This window comes from Narcine bancroftii, chromosome 9, assembly GCF_036971445.1.
Source record: "Narcine bancroftii isolate sNarBan1 chromosome 9, sNarBan1.hap1, whole genome shotgun sequence".
Taxonomy (NCBI): Eukaryota; Metazoa; Chordata; class Chondrichthyes; order Torpediniformes; family Narcinidae; genus Narcine; species Narcine bancroftii.
Genome location: NC_091477.1, coordinates 50,689,890 through 50,707,260, shown reverse-complemented (window position 1 = coordinate 50,707,260; position 17,371 = coordinate 50,689,890). Strand labels below are relative to the sequence as shown.

The window sequence follows — 17,371 nt, the reverse complement described above, 5'->3', positions numbered from 1 at the left end:
TGGGTCGGTAATCCCTGACGCTGAGTCCCAGGACGGCGGCCCCCGTGGCGGAACATACATTGTAGGCCTGCTTCTGCCCGCGATCGACACCACGTGTCGCTGGGTCGAGTCTAGAGTCCTGACCAGGCTGATGGCCCTTTTTAGCAGGAGTTGATCCTCGTTGAGGAGACGCTGTCGAATATAGCCCAACCTCAACTCCAACACATAGGCATCCTGGATCACATCTTCCATGCACTGGGTCAACAATATCGTGGTCATGGGGTTCCCCAGACATTGTTTTCCCAATGTGACCAAGGATCGGATGAACGCCTCAGCGGACTCACCAGGCTGTTGCTTTCTGGATGCCAGCAGGTATCGGGAGTAAACTTTGTTCACCTGTGGCTTGTACAGTGTCCGGAGCTCAGCCATGGCCTCGACGTAGGTCGTGCTGCTCTGGATGGCCTGGTAGGCCCTCTGGCCGACTCGTGCCTGTAGGATCTTCAACTTTTCATTGGAATCAACCACTTCAGCAGCGGCGTCGAGGAAATTATTAAAACAGTTCACCCACTGTTCGAAGAGTTCAGGTCCACCTGGGAATTGGGGGTCTACTTCCAGGCGTTCGGGGCGTAGCAATTTCTCCATTCCCAGAGACTTTCAAAAATCTAGTGTAATAAATTGTTGGGCGCTACCAGTTGCCCCAATAATGCAAAGACAAAGACTAAGGGGAATGTTAGGCTTTATTACACTAGAGATTGCTGGACTGAGTTAAGGCTAGGGAAATGAGGAGAGGAAGAAGGAACTCGACCTTTATGGCCTGGGTCATATGGGAATAATCCAGGGAGGAGTCTAGGAAAGGATGTCATCAGGAGGACGGGCCAGCTGGTACATACAACCATATAATTACAACCCCTCCCCATGAGATCCCCTAATAAAAGCCGAGACCCCTAGTCTCCTTCCTCATACATGCTGAGGCAGCAGCATGTAGAGGCATGTCTGGACCTTCTGATCAATAAAGCTTTTGAGTACCTGCTTCGTGTTTGCGAGTGGTCATTGATCACCCCACACGGAACATTATCTGGAAAGAATGTAGTGAATTCATGGAAGACTGGGTTTTTTTTGCAGATCAGCGGTCAATTCACTTACTTTTGTTTCACATTCGTTGAATTGGCCCGGCACTCTCCTCGAAAACCCGGTGCTTGTCACCCTGCTTACAAAATGCTGATTGTGAGTCCTCACCAGGGGATCCTTGCCTTAATTTGCCATGTGACTTCCCTGATGTCTATTACCCTGCCCCCTTCTGGTTGACAGCTGAATTTCAGGCACCCATTCTCCATTTTACTCCACAAAAGGTAGGGCAAGATGTTTGTCAAAGCAAGATGTTGAATGCGATGCTGTCACCTTTCATTATTATGGCCCCGCCCAAATGATCGTTTTGCTCTGTAGGGCAGAGGAGCAGGAGAAGGGACTGCCATAACATACTGGGTTTCTTTCAGGATATTTAAGCAGGCCTGGCACAACTAGATTAGATTCTAACTTGCACGTTATTACCAGAAAGAGGTGTGTGTGTGTGTGTGTTTTTTTTTTCCCAAAGCTCTGCAGTCAATGTTGCCTCAGGCTGGTGGTATGAGAGTAGTTCCTTGGTTTGGTGGAAATAATTTGCTGGGAAACAGGCCCTTTGGCCCAACTTTTGCATGCTGACTAAATTGCCCATCCAGCTAGTGGATCTGTGCAGGCTGCACTTCAGCCAGGATTTTTATTCTGGGTTGGGGGGCGGTGGGGGGGGGGGGGAATGGAACAAGAGAATGCTGAACAGTACACCACAGGATCGGACCTTTGGCTCACATCTGCACCGTGTAATGCCTGAATTAAACCAAATCTCTGCTGCTTCCAATTTGATACATTTCTCTCCATCCTACTTTTACACGAGTCACTCTCAAAGCCTCTTAAGCACTGCTATTGTATCTGCTTCCACCACTACCACTGGCAGCCTGTTCCAGACATTCTTAACTCTCCATGTAAAGAATGAACATCCTGCACATCTTCTTTAAACTCTTAGGTCTCTCCTCAGCCTTTGATGCTTTGCAGAAAAGCACCCAAGTTTATAGCCTCTCCTATTACAGCCATTCACTGATCTACGTCAAGTTCCCTTCTAACCGACTGGTCAGATTTCAAAATGGATGTAAGTCAGTCGTATGTTAGCACGGCATGTAGCTCCTACACTATCACTCCCCACACTGATCCCACTGCCCTGTGCACTCCCAACAGCCTGCTGTACCTGTACAGCATTCTTTTATCCTGAGAACTGAGAGAGACGCTGTGATGTACACGACGTCAGGATTTCGTCTGACGGTCTCTATCATACGCACACAGCCATTAGTACAGGTGGACGTACGACCGAGCGTAATTTTTATATTTACATATTTTTAAAAAAATTATAGTCTTTTTTTCAGTTATATGTACCGATGGTTGAAGTCACATAAGTCGTAAGTATGGGAAAGTTTGTAGTTTATACCCTGTAATCCAGGCATCATCCTAGTTCAGTATATCTCTCTTTTACCCTTCCCAAAGCTGTTCTATCCTTCCTGTAATGGAGGGGGGGAGAACCAGAAATGCATACAATATTCCAATTTTATACAATTGCAGCATTTCTTATTTCCTGTTATATTCAGTCCCATCCAACTAAGGCAATAAATCATTGTAAAACGGCCGAATTGGGAGAAAGACACTTGGCTGCTCATGCCTGCAGATAGACGATTTTTGGTTCAGCACCAACTTTCTGCCAACGTGCCATAACAATAGATTTCATTAATATCTAGAAATCCTTTGATATCTGAGTGATGGAATCTCCAAGGCATTCTCTGGTGGTAAAATCTAAAGACATGCCTTGCTCAGGGAGAGGGAATTGTTCTAATCTGAAAATCGGTAAACCACAGTAATGCTGTGATTGGCTACTGGCAGCTGGACACACCTCCTGAGATCGATCCTACCCGCAACCCCTTGCATGCTCCCCATTCATTTTGCCAGGATCAGTCCATGAGGCTGGCTACTGCTCCAGTCTATAGTCAATTAAAGCCTGGCGGTTTCACAACCTCAGTCTTTTGTGGTAAGTGATGGTGCATCGTGTCCTCTTATAGACTGTGACTCTATTTCAAGATGTGAGAATGATTGTATTAGCTTGTTCCTTGACTATCAAAACATTACAGCACAGTACAGGCCCTTCAGTCCATGATGTTGTGCTAGACTACTTAAACCTACTCCACAACAATCTAATTTTTCCCTTTCTTACACCCACAACCCTCTATTTTGCTTAGAGAAGTCTGTGGAACAACTTTCCCAATCTTGGGAGAAAACTCTGTGCATATCCAAAAATATTTTTAAATGTTGTCCCTTTTCTTTGATTCACTAGCAAGAGGTTTTCTCAAATAAGAGAGACACTGTGTGCGAAATCTGAGTTCAAGCAAAACTACTTAATTGTGATAATACACAGGCTGGAGAAAAACTTCTCAATGAAAACTACTCAGAGACCTGATAGAGGTGTGTAAGACAGGGGTGTCAAACTCAAATTCACGGAGGGCCAAAATTAAAAACTTGGACGAAGTCAAGGGCCGAACTTAATATTTATTGAAAATTTTCAACAACATCTGCATGTTTTCTCTTCTTTCAACATATCTAATGTTAAACTTTTTCTTATTAAAATAAATGTTTAATAATAGTTTTGGATAAACTCTTTCCAGAAATATTCAATAAATAATATTTCTCTATAGAGGATTTGTCAAATGTTGCTAGTGTGCTGTCGAATAGTAAAATCTGAGGTCTATTGAGAATGTGGGAGAATAACATGATTCCTGAAACAATCAAATGGGTGACTGATTGTGGGCATGAACTCTAGCAGGGTTATTTGCCATACCCTTTTTCCATTGGTACAGATATCCTTTGATTTACACACTTTTCAAGTTTTATGCCTAATGAGCTTGTATCCAGGTGCAGGACCATTTTTAACCAGGAATATATTTATCACTGTGACATGAAACTATTGGAAGATCGTTTTATCCTGAGATTAAAGTTCATAATACTTACTCAGGCCTGTGTGCGGGAGGGCGGGGTTTGCGGGCGATCGGGTTGGACAATGACAGTGCGGGGGGATCGGCTCTCGCTGCAGGGCGGCATCTCGGCGGATCAGCGGCCCTGTCACCGTGAGTCGTGGGTCGGCCTGCGGCAGGGAGGGGGAGTGGGCAACGGTCCTGGTGAGGTCAGGCCCCCCCTGAGTTTCTGCCGGAACCCCCTTGACCTGCTGAGTTTCTCCTGGACCCCCCTTGACCTGCTGAGTTTCTCCCGGACCTCCCTTGACCTGCTGAGTTTCTCCCGGATGCCCCTTTGATCTGCTGAGTTTCTCCCGGACTCCCCTTGACCTGCTGAGTTTCTCCCGGACCCCCTCCCCTTGACCTTCTAAGTTTCTCCCGGACCCCTCCCTCTTGACCTGCTGAGTTTCTCTCGGACCCCCCTTTGACCTGCTGAGTTTCTCCCGGATCCCCCTTTGACCTGCTGAGTTTCTCCCGGATCCCCCTTGACCTGCTGAGTTTCTCCCGGACCTCCCTTGACCTGCTGAGTTTCTCCCGGACCCCCTTTTCTTTCCGTGCCGGTGTCCCAGGACCTTTCCAGGGCAGTCTCCATGCTCAGGACCGCGCTGGGATCCTGGTCAGCGGTGGGGGAGCAGGTGAGCGCGGCTAATCCTGATCCAGCCCACACCACTCCCGAGATTGGCAGGGGGTTCCACCCTACCTGCCCGACCAGCCTCGCTCTCCACGTGTACTCCAGGCACCCGCCGCTGGTCCGGTGGGAAGGCGCAGAGCGGCCGGGGGCCAGCGCCCCCATCGCCTGGCGGGGAGCCCCAATCTTCCTTCTGGCGTCCCGACTCCATCTGCAGCTCCAAGAAACGCTGTGCCACTGGGGTTCCGGGCACTGGGAAGCGGCCTTGGCTTCCCCTGACACCGGCCAGGCCGCGCTGCGGTGGGGGGGTGGGCAGGGGGACACGACAGCGTGTTTATAAAACCACCCACCACTACTTTTCAAGGACCAGGATTTTTCTCTCTCTCTCTCTTACCCTGGGACACAGCAGTTACTGTGCATGCGCTATACTGGCGCAGCGGCCAGCGGGCCACCTCTAATACATTTTTGATATGATCTTGCGGGCCAAATACAATTATATCGCGGGCCAAGTTTGGCCCGCTGGCCAGAGTTTGACATGTGTGGTGTAAGATGATGAGAGGCATTGAACATGTGGATGGCTGGAGCCTTCTTCTCATGGCTGAAGTAGCTTATAGCAGATGGCATAGTTTTAAGGTGCTTGGGAGTAAGAGTTAAGTTTTTCCACACAGAAACAGGTGGGTGAAAGAATGTGCTGCCAGCAGTGGTGGTGGAGGCAGGTACCATAAGATCTTTCAAGACCCTATTAAACAAGTAGATGGAACAGAGAAAAATGGAGGATTACACAGTAGGGAAATTCGAGGCAGTTGTTAGATTAGGTGGGCACAATACTGTGGGGCCAAAGGGCCTGCACAGCTGTATTGGGAAGGGTCATGGCTGTTGCATGACAGCACTGCCCCCTACCTAGTCAGAAGACAACATCAGCTGCCAATCAAGATTTGGTTTCACCCCACCTGTTAGTGCACACCTTGCTGTTGGTGCCATTTAAAACACCTGGACTTGACTCTCCAGCCTGCCTGTACTTGGCATTGGGACTTTGGCTGTGGTAATTGGATTAACCCTCCTGGCACTGAGCTATTGGGACCTGCTAACAACCTGGGCTGGAATCTCCAGCACTTTAAAGGTGCCACAGTGTTCTTTGTTCTCCCTCTTTGCCACCTTAGGACCACCCTGCCTCACTCCAGGCCTAGAAATATGGAAGGGTGCTGGAGAATTTACTGGTAAAATGTGCACTGTTAAAAGGTTGGGAGTATTTAATTAGTGTTCCTTGTAGCATAGAGCTGTGTCTGCACTGAGTCAAGGGGTGGTGGGGCATCATAATATGGTGATACGACCATCAGCCTCCTGCAGGGGGCAATCTCTGTACCTTCAGGAATACCACCTAAGAACTGACACCACCTGGCCGTCTATCAATCATCCGACCTGAATATAAACCTGAGCTGGCCCCTTCTGAGCCAGTCACACAGGGAGCCACCAAAGCTTGATCTGGTGATCAGACTTTTACTGGAATAAATTGTGGTGCGGTGAGGTAGCAGCCAGCAGGCACAAAATCAGAAAAGACTGTACAACAGGCATTATTTCAGTAAACGTCTGAAGACCAGTTCAAGCCTTGGTGGCTCCCCTTGTGATTGGCTCAGGAGGGGTCAGCTCAGGTTTATATTTAGGTCAGCTGATTGACAGCCAGCCAGGTGGAGTCAGCCCCTTAAGTGGTCTTCCTGCAGGTACAGAGATTGCCCCCTGCTGTCGGCTGGTGGTTATATCACCCCACAAAATGAATTTTCCTTGATCACTGTATGTACCAGTTCATTGTATATGTGTGTGTGTGTGTGTGTGTGTGTGTGTGTGTGTGTGTGTGTATTTTGTTCCTATGCTATTTTCCCCACGTTTGTTATTAATTGTCCACTATTACTTTCCTATGGCTGATGTAAATGGTGTGTGTGTGTGTGTGTGTGTGTGTGTGTGTGTGTGTGTGTGTGTGTGTGTGTGTGTGTGTGTGTTGCATCTGTTACCATTTCCCACACTTGTCTTCGGAAATAAAATCCTTCTCCATCAAAACTGTGTTCAGAGTCCTCCCCTTTGAGACCTGCCAAACCAGTTTCCTCACTCACAGTTACAGTGCTGTAGACTTCTATGTTCTATGACATACAGAAAAATATATTTAATGAGCATTCTAGATCGATAATGGAAGCCCAAAGTGAGTGCTATCTCTTTGCCTTCACTCTCTCTCACTCTGTCTTCATCTGATAGTAGTGATTTTGATTCCTGGCATTAGCTCCTGATTCCAGCCAAGAACAAACTTCCAACGACACAGAAAAAAAACTTATTTTACACCTTTTTGCAACATTCCTTTCTAACTACAATAAAATCCCCGTTACTGGCAAAAAAATACAGAAGTTTAAAATTGGCCTCCCCCAGCAGTTAGTTTGTCAATCACACGACATGCAATCTCAAACAACCGGAAGATTCACTTATCCGGCATCTACCAATCCCCCATTGGTGCCATATACCTGTTGTTCTAATAATTATGGTTGCTCGGAGTGCTTCCTGATATCCTATTACTTTCAGCATGGAAATAAAAATGAAAGAGACTCAGCATCTGTGCAGAAAATAATTAGTTGAACCTTGAGTTCTTTCTATATATTCTCAAAGCATTACTACATCTTGAAGTGAACATTTTCTTGTTGTACAACCACTATTTTATGTCTCTCCTAACAGCACATTGGTGAGAACAAGTCTTATTTTGGCTGTTTGTCAGCTCTGTTGTGTTTATGGACAACACTTTCCTTATTCTGATATATCCTCGATGGAATCTAGTGCTTCTATCTCGTGCTGGCGGATATGGGCAGGCTCGTTCTTGCTATTTAATTCCTTGTTAGTTCAGTGCGACCCCATGCCTTCTGTCCTGTTGCAGTCTCAGACATGCAAATACATCACTGTTGCTGAGTCAAACTCCTGCTGCATCCTTTCCCATATCTCTGGAAGGTTCAAAGGGTAGCTACTCACAGATAATTAGGGAAGGACAATAAAGGCCAGCAATGCCAAAATCCTTCTATAAAACTTTCACCTTGCTGGAAGACTGGCGATAATTTTCCATCAGTGTTACTGAATCACATGGACGTTTACAGCCGTCCTGCAGCCTTTCATTTTCATGACTATTCTAAATACATCACAATTTTACCAAATGGAAAATAGTTTATCAAACTCATGCACTACCAGGCAAATATGTATATTGAGATCATAGGCTCAATGTTAACTCACTATTTTGGCATGGGTTGTCACGTATGACATACTGAACAAGATAATTCATGGGAAGAGCATTATGTTTTGTATATTTTATTTATTTCGACATATTGCATATGATAACAAGCCATTCTGGTGCACGAATCCATTCCCTCGGACCAGTGCAAGTACGCCAATTGACTTACAATCTCTTTATGTTTCTGATGGGTGGGAGGATACCCAGGCAGCCACACTCCTTGCAGAACACCACTGGATTCAAACCCGGGTCACTGGCGCTGTAATGGTGTGCCGCTAACCACTACGCTGGCTGTGCTGCCCAAAAGTAGATTAGTCAGGATCCCTGGCAACGGGAGGAAAAGCACGGATTTGTCGGCAGGATTTATCATGATTCTAGATGACTGATTATTAGTCATTTCACATGCATCATTCTGTAAAACTCCCTGGTGGTTGAGACTGCAAGTTAACATTGGTTGATGCAAAGAGGACGAGCAGCAGGGCCTTTTAACAAAGCAGAAAACCTTTCTCCTGTTCAAGTGGCGCTCTCATGTCTTAATTATTTACTAACCTGGTCATTTGTACTGCCTCACTGTAGGGCAATGACTGGGGCAAGTACTCCAGCCTTGGCTGCTTGCAAGCCAACCGACAGGCAAAATTTCAACCCATATAAACGGAGACCAGAACCAAGTAGTAAACTCCATCTCTTGTATTTGGTCGCCTTTAGTTGGGAAAGAACTGTAATGCTGAAACTAACCTCAGTATTGCAGTAATAAAACTTCTTCACAATCAGGAATGACTTTACTACCATCACATAACAAAAACAATTGTGAAACATCTAAAACAGGTTTTTGCACAGTCCTTTGCTGGATCTGGTTCCCCCCACCCCCTCCATGGGACTTGCATGGGGAAGGAGAAGAGTGGCTACAGAAATTGTTTAAATGAGATCCAATGCAAGCATTTCTTTCTCATTTCCACTGGCCAGTCAACGCGGAAGTGCTTCCGCAGACTGGGGCTTAACATTACTGCATTGCAAACTGGAGAGCTTTTGCCCTCTGGTATTGCAGTTATAAATACATTTTCAAAAAAAAATAGAAAAGATACACTTGGAAGTGAAAGGTTATTGAAGGCTTGGAGCATTTCAGGAATCCTAACAATTGTATTTCTCCTCGTGGCCAAGTGCCACTGGCATACTTCAGAATAGTCATCCCTATTGTAGATCAGGGAACTCGTTGATAAGTCTGCAAGAAGTAGGAACCTTCTAACCATTTTTGTGCTGTGGACTTGGATCTCGACGATAACTCTATGGACTTTTCAAAACCATAGCAGAGGGAAAAATGAACACAAACAAATAAAATGCTGGAGGAACTCTGCAGGTCAGGGAGAACCCAAGGAAAGTAATAGGTAGTCGACCTTTCAGGCCAAATACCCGTCATCTGGAATTCTGATGAGCTCCTCTGGGACTTCATAGTTTTCTGGCACCTCATATCTTGTTTACCTCCAAAAATGAGGAGGATTTTTTTTATATATGCGGAGAATAGTCATGAGAAGTGAGACTAACTGATCTTAACATGGTTGGGAACTAGAGTGTCACTTCCTGTCAATTGTGTGGGAGAAAGGAGGAAGGAATAGTTCAGGATTCTGAAGAGCCCTCAGTGATTATGTTGGCGTGTGGTGAGATTAACATGTTTAATTTGAGACGCTTTGTATTGTTTAAAGGGCGATACAGTTACAGAAAGTCAAGTGAGTACCTCTTTGGTTAATATGACTGCCGTGATACCAACTGGGTAGGGGGGAGGGTAATGGCGGGAAATGTTGAGATAGAGACTCACTTTGTGGCAATATTAATGATGGAATGTCAATGGGGGGTGGGGGGTGTGAGGTATTTAATGGGGGTGGTTTGGGCTGAGAATGCCAGATTGGTAGGTGGACTTGGTTACATCTCTTTGCTTCCAGAGCACTGCTTTTTAATTTGACTTCTATTTCAAAGACTGTGTCTCAGCAGCCTGTTTATTCTATGACCCCCATGCTGTCTGGCTGAGTAGTTCTCTTTATTCAGATTAGAATGCTCCTGTCAATTCAGCTATAATAGATTCATTACTCAATCTTACTCAATATTCATGCAACCTTTCTATTAATATAGAAATCACATTTTTTATTGCATTGTCTGTTTGGAACTTACCTTCAGTTCTAGTCTTTATGATAAAATGGAGGCAAATATTACTTCTTGACATGCTGTAATCATTGATTGCAGTGATGACTTGTTATGTTGTTGAGATGGTGTGTCTCTGTTGCAGTAGATGTTACATTGACCTGTGCAATGATCTTGGTGTTGCAACTGATGATAGTAATGTTGTTGATGATGTTTATGGTGTTGTTACTGATCACATTCAAGTTTATTAAAATCTAAATGTACATATACAAGCCGATGAAATAGCAATAATCTACTTTGTTCTCACCCACCTCCCCCCACCCCCCATTAACTCCACGGGTTTCAACCATTCACCTACACAATGGGGAAAATTTACAGTGACCACTTCAGCCACTAAACTGGATGTCTAGTGGGAGTTAACTGGAGGACCTGGGGTGGGGAAATCATATAGTCACAGGGAGAACATGCAAGCTCCTCACAGACAGCACCAGAGATATGGATGCAAATGTGCAAACGATCCATCACTGTTCTCTTCACTTCCTCAGATCCATACTTAATGCCAGATATTGGTGCAAGCATGCTCTTGACCCCCTCTCTGCAATAACACCAACTTAATCTATCTCAAAGCTGTAAGGGTCCTCAATTCATCTTTCTTTACTTTTTGCCACCATCAGTGCTGTCACAGGCACTTGTTGCCCTCCTTTCTGATATCAACAATTGTGAGCTCCAGCAGGTCACTTTCTTGGAAATCTATACTCCTATGCCTCGTGGTTCTACAGTACTCCCCAGGGCCTTTCCTTTCACCTTCGACGTTGTACCTGATTTAATGCACTCCTTTGCATTTGTCTGAGTTAAATTTCCCAATTCTGGGAGTCTTTGACCTGAAACATCAGCTGTGCATCTTCCCACAGGTGCAAGATGACCTTCTGACTATTTCCTGCAGTTTCAGTTTGTAGCTTAGATTACCAGCATTGGCAATTTTTTTCCATATATATATATGAATTCTTCCGAGGAAGTATCAGTGCAGGAGTGAGCTCTGATCGGAGGACTCGCACGTTATACATCAATCTGAATAATTTCATATCAAATTCTGATGACTTGGATCACTAAGTCAAATTTACATTCTGACTGGGTCTTGTGAATACTCTGTAACAGAAAAACCTGATCGTTCTTTCTCCCTTTTTTTAATTCCTTTAATTTTTATCAATTTTCTCGGTGTGTCGAGTATCATATGGTGCTGATGTAATGAATGGCTTGATTTTCTTTTCGCTGGGCCATGCTTTGGTATCCAAAGCGTTTCCTGTTCTGGCATACGCAGTACTTTCAAGAAGTGAAATATCAAAGTAGAAATTTCAGTAAATCTACTTAGTAGGGTGTATAATTCCATTGTGTATAACTCTGCATTGACTCCCTGGGAAGGAGGCAGAGAAGCTGATTAAGCTCAGAGAGGTTGGGGAGGGGGGGGGACATCTCTGATGAGGTAAACACTTTTAATCCTGTGCCCCCTTGTTGCAGCATCATGTATAAGATGTATGCATAAATAAATCAATTGAGGAGATAAGTTCGTGGAAGGTGCTGTGTGAGTTTTGGACACATACAGCTGTGAGAGATAGATTATGCGATATAAGACATTTCATTTTGGGTGTAGGGGAGTGTGTAATTATGAATATTAAACAATACAAATATTATAGAATGCCTTTTATGACTTTGAGGCATCCCAGAGTACTTCAAGGTATTTTTGAAGAGAAATGGCATCTCTAGTAATGCAAAGAGCAATTTCTACACAAGAAATTGTGACCATTCCAGTCACAAGAATGAGATAAATGACTGTTTATGGAATGGGGGTGTTGCTTGAAAGCTCCATCCCCTCAATGCCTCTGTCCTGCGTGGTTCAATAGTCATTTCAGAGACAGGAAGGTGTTACCACATGATAGTAGGTCTGGAATTACGGAGACCAAACTGGTTAATGACGATAGAAAGTGGGGCTTTTTATGACAATAGTTTCTTAGTTACCATTGATGATGATTGTTTTATTGGAGATGAAGTATAATTTTAAATCCCCAATTGTTGTGGTGGGATTTGACCTCTTGTATTTGAATTTCTGGATTATTAATGCAATAACTGAGCCTTACTGACCTAAATTAAGGACACGAGGGAGATTTCTCATTTTAGTTTTGAGAGGGAACACGGTAGGGGGAGGGGGAATGGGAGATTTGCTCAATGTCTTTTTCTGCCTGAGAGGTGGATCTTGATACACCTCCATCTCATGTCAGACACAACTCCTTCTGCAACACCTAACCCCTTTCACACCACCAACCCTCCTAGACATGGGGTAAACTTAATGGGCATGCAGTACCCTGTAAGCCATTTACACTGAACCATGATTTACCTAGTTCATCTGGATCTCTTGGATCTAAGGGATGGGGTGGGGGGGGGAAGTAAACCTCCAGGGGTGATGTCACGAGTGACGTATTACATACTCACAGGGCAGTGATATTATAGCAGGAATAAAGCACATACACGCTCAATGGATAAAAGACCGTGGGAAAATCTGCTGCAGTGGGCTTCAAACGTGGGACAAACCCACAGACCAGCTTGTCATTATTCCCTCAATAATAGAGTATAACAACTATTTACATAGCATTACATTGTATTTGGTATTTTAAGTAAACTTGAGATGTTTTAAAGCACAATTACGCGCTAACAGCCCCGCCAGCTGCCCTGTGACAGCTCCATTGGCTGTTCTGTGAATTATTACTGTGCAGTTATATTTCACAGGTGGCCAGTGGAGCTGTCAGTGTGTACCAGTGCTTTAAGTCATCTGAAGATTTCTTATTATACTATCAGACTGATGCACGCACAGAGGCACTTACGTCTCTAATGGTACATAGTAGAGCTGGTTGAGCATTCACACCACCTCAGAGTGATTAACGAATTAACTTGGCCGGGCTCTGAATCTACCCGCTTCCCCCACCAAGAATCAGAGCCCATTTACTTTTTACTCGCCCTGCCCAGTTGGGATCTTTCACACTGCTAGATTACCCGCTACGGACCCATTAAATTGGCCAGTTCAACCCCATGTATTTTGCGGTGTGAAAAACACAGCAGAGCACCATAACAATATGCGTGATGTTTTTGCCTTCTACACTGACCAACCTCATTGTTCTCGAAGTGAGATGCTCCTCTTTGTGAAGACCAGAATGACTCAAGATATTTTGATACCAATCACTGCCAATTTATAGTATCATTGTATCCTGAGCCTGAGTCTATTAGCCACTACTAATGTAATTAGAATAAAATTTAAGTGAGCTGCTGAATGAGTGTTGCTGGAAAGGCCTATCAAATAGTTTCTACGTGCTTGAAGTAAAGTCCTTATTGTGAATCCTCTTCACTACACCTCATCAGTACAGGAACCTGATCTTGGTTTAGGCTTACAAACACTCTTCTCTTTTCCTGTGTGGTCATTAACGAATAATATTCTATTGCACACAACTTCCCACTAAAACAGCTTATGCTTGATTTACCACAATCTCGATAAGTATGTGGTACTGCATTTTGGAAGGTCAAACCACAAGGCTGAGTACAGGGTTAATGGTCAAATATTTATCAGTGTGGAAGAACAGAAGGACCTTGGGGTCCAAATCCATACTCTTCTCAAGGTTGCCATGCAGGTTGATAGGATAAAGGGATTGAGATCAAGAGTCGCGAGGTCATGTGCAAATCTCCAATGAGATCATGCTTAGAGTATTGTGTTCGGTTCTGACCTCATTACAGGAAAGACGTGGAGGCTATGGAGAGGGTACAGAGTAAATTTACCAGGAGGTTGCCTGGATTGGAAAATATGTCTTATGAAGCAAGTTTAGCAGAGCTGGAACTTTTCTCTTTGGAGCAAAGAAGGATGAGGGGAGACTTAATAGAGATCTAAAAATTCTGAGAGCCATGGATAAGGTAGTCAGCCAACACCTTTTTCCCCAGGGCAGGAATAGCAAACAACAAAAGAACAGATGATATGAACAAAGTGAAGGGAAGAAGTTTTTGGGGTGACATCAGGGGTAAGTGTTTTTTTAAACATAGAAAGTTGTGGGTGCCTGGAATGCTTTACCAGGGATAGTGGTGGAGGTTGGAACAGTAGCAACATTAAAAGTGGCTTTCAGGTAGCCAGAATACCCAAATGTAAAGCCGTCTATTCTACCACAATGCGACTGTCAGGTGGCCACTTGAACGTGGAGAATCCAGCCAGAAGGAGCACTTACTTAACCCTCCTCCTGTAGGTATATTCTCTGATTCAGAGAATCCCCCGTTGCACCTAAAAGCAGCAGTGGGTCTACAGCCACAGTCCACAGGAGCCGGCGTTCGCTCAGATGCGGCTCTCCTTCAGCTGGCATATTCAGGTGACAGAAAGGTGTCTTCTTCGCGGCCACCTGAACGTCCCAGCTGCACTTCCCCCAGCCGCGTCTGCTGGCACATTATCTGCGTCCAAACACCTGAAAGTGGCTTAAGAGACTCTTAGAAAACAGAGGGTTACGAGGTAGAAAGGGTTTAATACATTTTTCTTTTTTTTAGTAGGAATATGAAGGTCAGCACAACGTTGATGGTCAAAGGGTCTGTACTGTGCTATAATGTTGTATATTCCATGTTCTACAATGCTGCAGTCTGCTCTAAAGACCCAACTTTTGATTACATTGGGTATCCTCCGCAGCACGATAACAGCCTCTTACAGCCCATCAAAGAACATTCTTCTTTCAACTACCCCAGACACTCCCTCTCAATTACACATGAGGGGCAACTTACATTACCAGTTAACCTCCCAACCCACACATTCTTGAGATGCAGGGAAAACCAGGCACCAGGAGGAATCTCACATGGTTACAGGAAGAGTGAGCCAAGTGGAGGTCAGGATTGAACCTGGATCTTCAGAGCTGTGAGGCAGGAAGTTTATGAGCTGCACCTCTCTGTGTCATTGACACTTTGGACAAATAGCCCCTTTATGTTGAGTGCCTTGAGGCTTGAAGTTTTTTGGTTGATCTTTAAAAAAAGGTATTACACCATGTGGGGGTGCTTATATTAATTAGGGTGACATCGGTCTCTTAGCTTGGAAAAAATGCAGATTTTAACCACTGATCTAATTTTAAAAATTGACATAAATATAATTCATATCATTGTGAACTAACTGTATCGTGGAACAGGTGATATTTCACTCTATGTTCCAGATTGTTAGATAGTTGTTCATTCAGTACATTATAATTCATGGCCATGGATGTTTCATTTAATTACTTGTTCAACTTCAAGATTATAAATTCACAGACAATAATCCCAGTTATTTTCCACAGAACTTAACGTCACTGAGGATGATGGGAAGGGGAGTGACACCAGTTTAAACAGCAATGTCAGTCTGCCCAACGTTCAAGGTAGCACATGCTACACAGAGACATCGGTGGCCAGTTGGGCAGTCTCTTTCGAACGGCTTCTGCAGGATCCGATTGGTGTGAAGTACTTCACGGTAAGTATTCACCAACCTTCGTGATCAACCACCAGTTGCTCTGAATGCATAGGTTACTCTCAGTTCATTGCTCCTCCAATTACCCCCTCAACGGCCTCTCTTTGTTTCCTCCATCCTTGTATCCAGTAGATGGGAGGAGCTCACAAAAGTTTTACACAAACATTAAGTACTCTTGTTCCTTCCCCAATAAATAATCTCTGCTAGTTCCTCCATTCCACTGAAAACAGCCCTTGTTTTGTCACTTTGCCAAGTTCCTCTTCCAACCCCCTCATGATATCAAGGAAGAGGTATAATCCTCTTTTAGTTTGAGCTTCTTAAATGCACTCTCCTATCTTTCTGAAACGATGATGTTCCTTTAGCCAATGGATCCTGGACCCTACTGTGTAAACTCAATTTTATTCCACTGTGTTACTCAATTTTGCGCCATGATTACAAACAAACCCCTAATAATTTTTTTCTTTTGCCTCATTACCTATTTTGTTTTATAGTTGTTTAAATTATTAATTACTTATTTTCTCTATGTCTGAGATACTCAATGCAGGCCAGTCTTGACGTGAGGGTGCTTGGAATTTTGTGACCTGATCCCAGTGAAATTTTAAGTCATTGAGGTCAGCCTTGCACTAGATGACTAGAGAAAATGTGTGGATTTGTATCTTCTTTTTGAGCCACAGGCATTGCTTTTGATCCAGAGATGGAGCTCGCTCATCCAATTTAAAGGACAGCTGAGCATTGTTAATTTGATAGGAGACTGGCCAGTTAATAAGTTAAACAGATTTCCTTCACCAAATAAGCAGTGCATCTCTTTAACTACTTCCAGTTACTCACCTCCAGGCACATTCATAAAAAATTGAATTCAAATTCTTAAATAACATGGATCGAGTTTGAACTCACTTTATCTCGATTATATATATATATATATATATATATATATATATATATATATCCATGGCTAACCATGGTTCAACCCACATGAGGTGTGTACTTGGCGCATAACAGTAAATTCTTAAAGGTGATGTCCTGACAAGAACATTAAGACAGTGACTGCTGCTGCACTGTTCAAATGAAATCAATTCATTTTGAGTTTCTCGAAAACTGTGCCAATAGTTAGAGGATTTAAATTGAAATTTAGACATACAGCACAGTAACAGGCCATTCTGTGCCACCCAATTTACACCCAATTAACCTACAGCCCCCTCTAGTACATTTTGAATTGAATCATTTACATATAAGAAAAGGCTAAACGGATTGGGCACTTTATAAAAAGAAAAGTGTTGGTCTCTCAAAGGCTGAGATCAGTTGTTAGGAAAGGTTAAACAATTATTTTGCATTTGACTTCATAGCAGAGACAGAACAAAATTATCAGGGAAAATCTGGGAGTAAAAACCAAGAGAGGAATTTAAAATAATCTCAGTCACTGAAGAATATGAAATAGACAAAGGAGAAAGCCAGTTGGCTCTTCACATTTACAACTCCATTCAATCATGTTTCACGCCACTTTATTGATTTCCGCTAGGTCTTTTGTTTTCCTCCCACATTCTATAAGATGTGCAGGTTGGCAAGTTAATCATCCCTAGTGTGTAGGTGTGTGACAGAATTGGGAGGAGTTGATGAGAATGGCAGAGGTCATAAAGTCACAGAGTTTTACAGTAGAGAAACAACTTGTCAATGTTGACCGTTAGTTACTGAAACTAGACCCATTTACCTGCATTTGGCCCATTTCTCTCTAAACCTATATTCATGTGCCTGTATAAATGTTGTTCAAACGTTACTGATGTACCTACCTCTACTACTTCCTCTATAAA

General features: G+C 43.8%; 1 protein-coding gene across 7 annotated transcripts in view; it reads left to right on the top strand.

The window, feature by feature from the left end:
- The window catches only part of LOC138743612 (regulator of G-protein signaling 14-like), a 105,949-nt gene that overhangs the window by 37,886 nt on the left and 50,692 nt on the right, over positions 1-17,371 (top strand). For all 7 annotated transcript variants that reach the window (XM_069899129.1, XM_069899133.1, XM_069899131.1 and 4 more), the window contains exon 3: positions 15,400-15,569. In XM_069899129.1, coding sequence (XP_069755230.1) covers positions 15,400-15,569 — 170 coding nt within the window. The remainder of the gene's footprint in view (positions 1-15,399; positions 15,570-17,371) is intronic.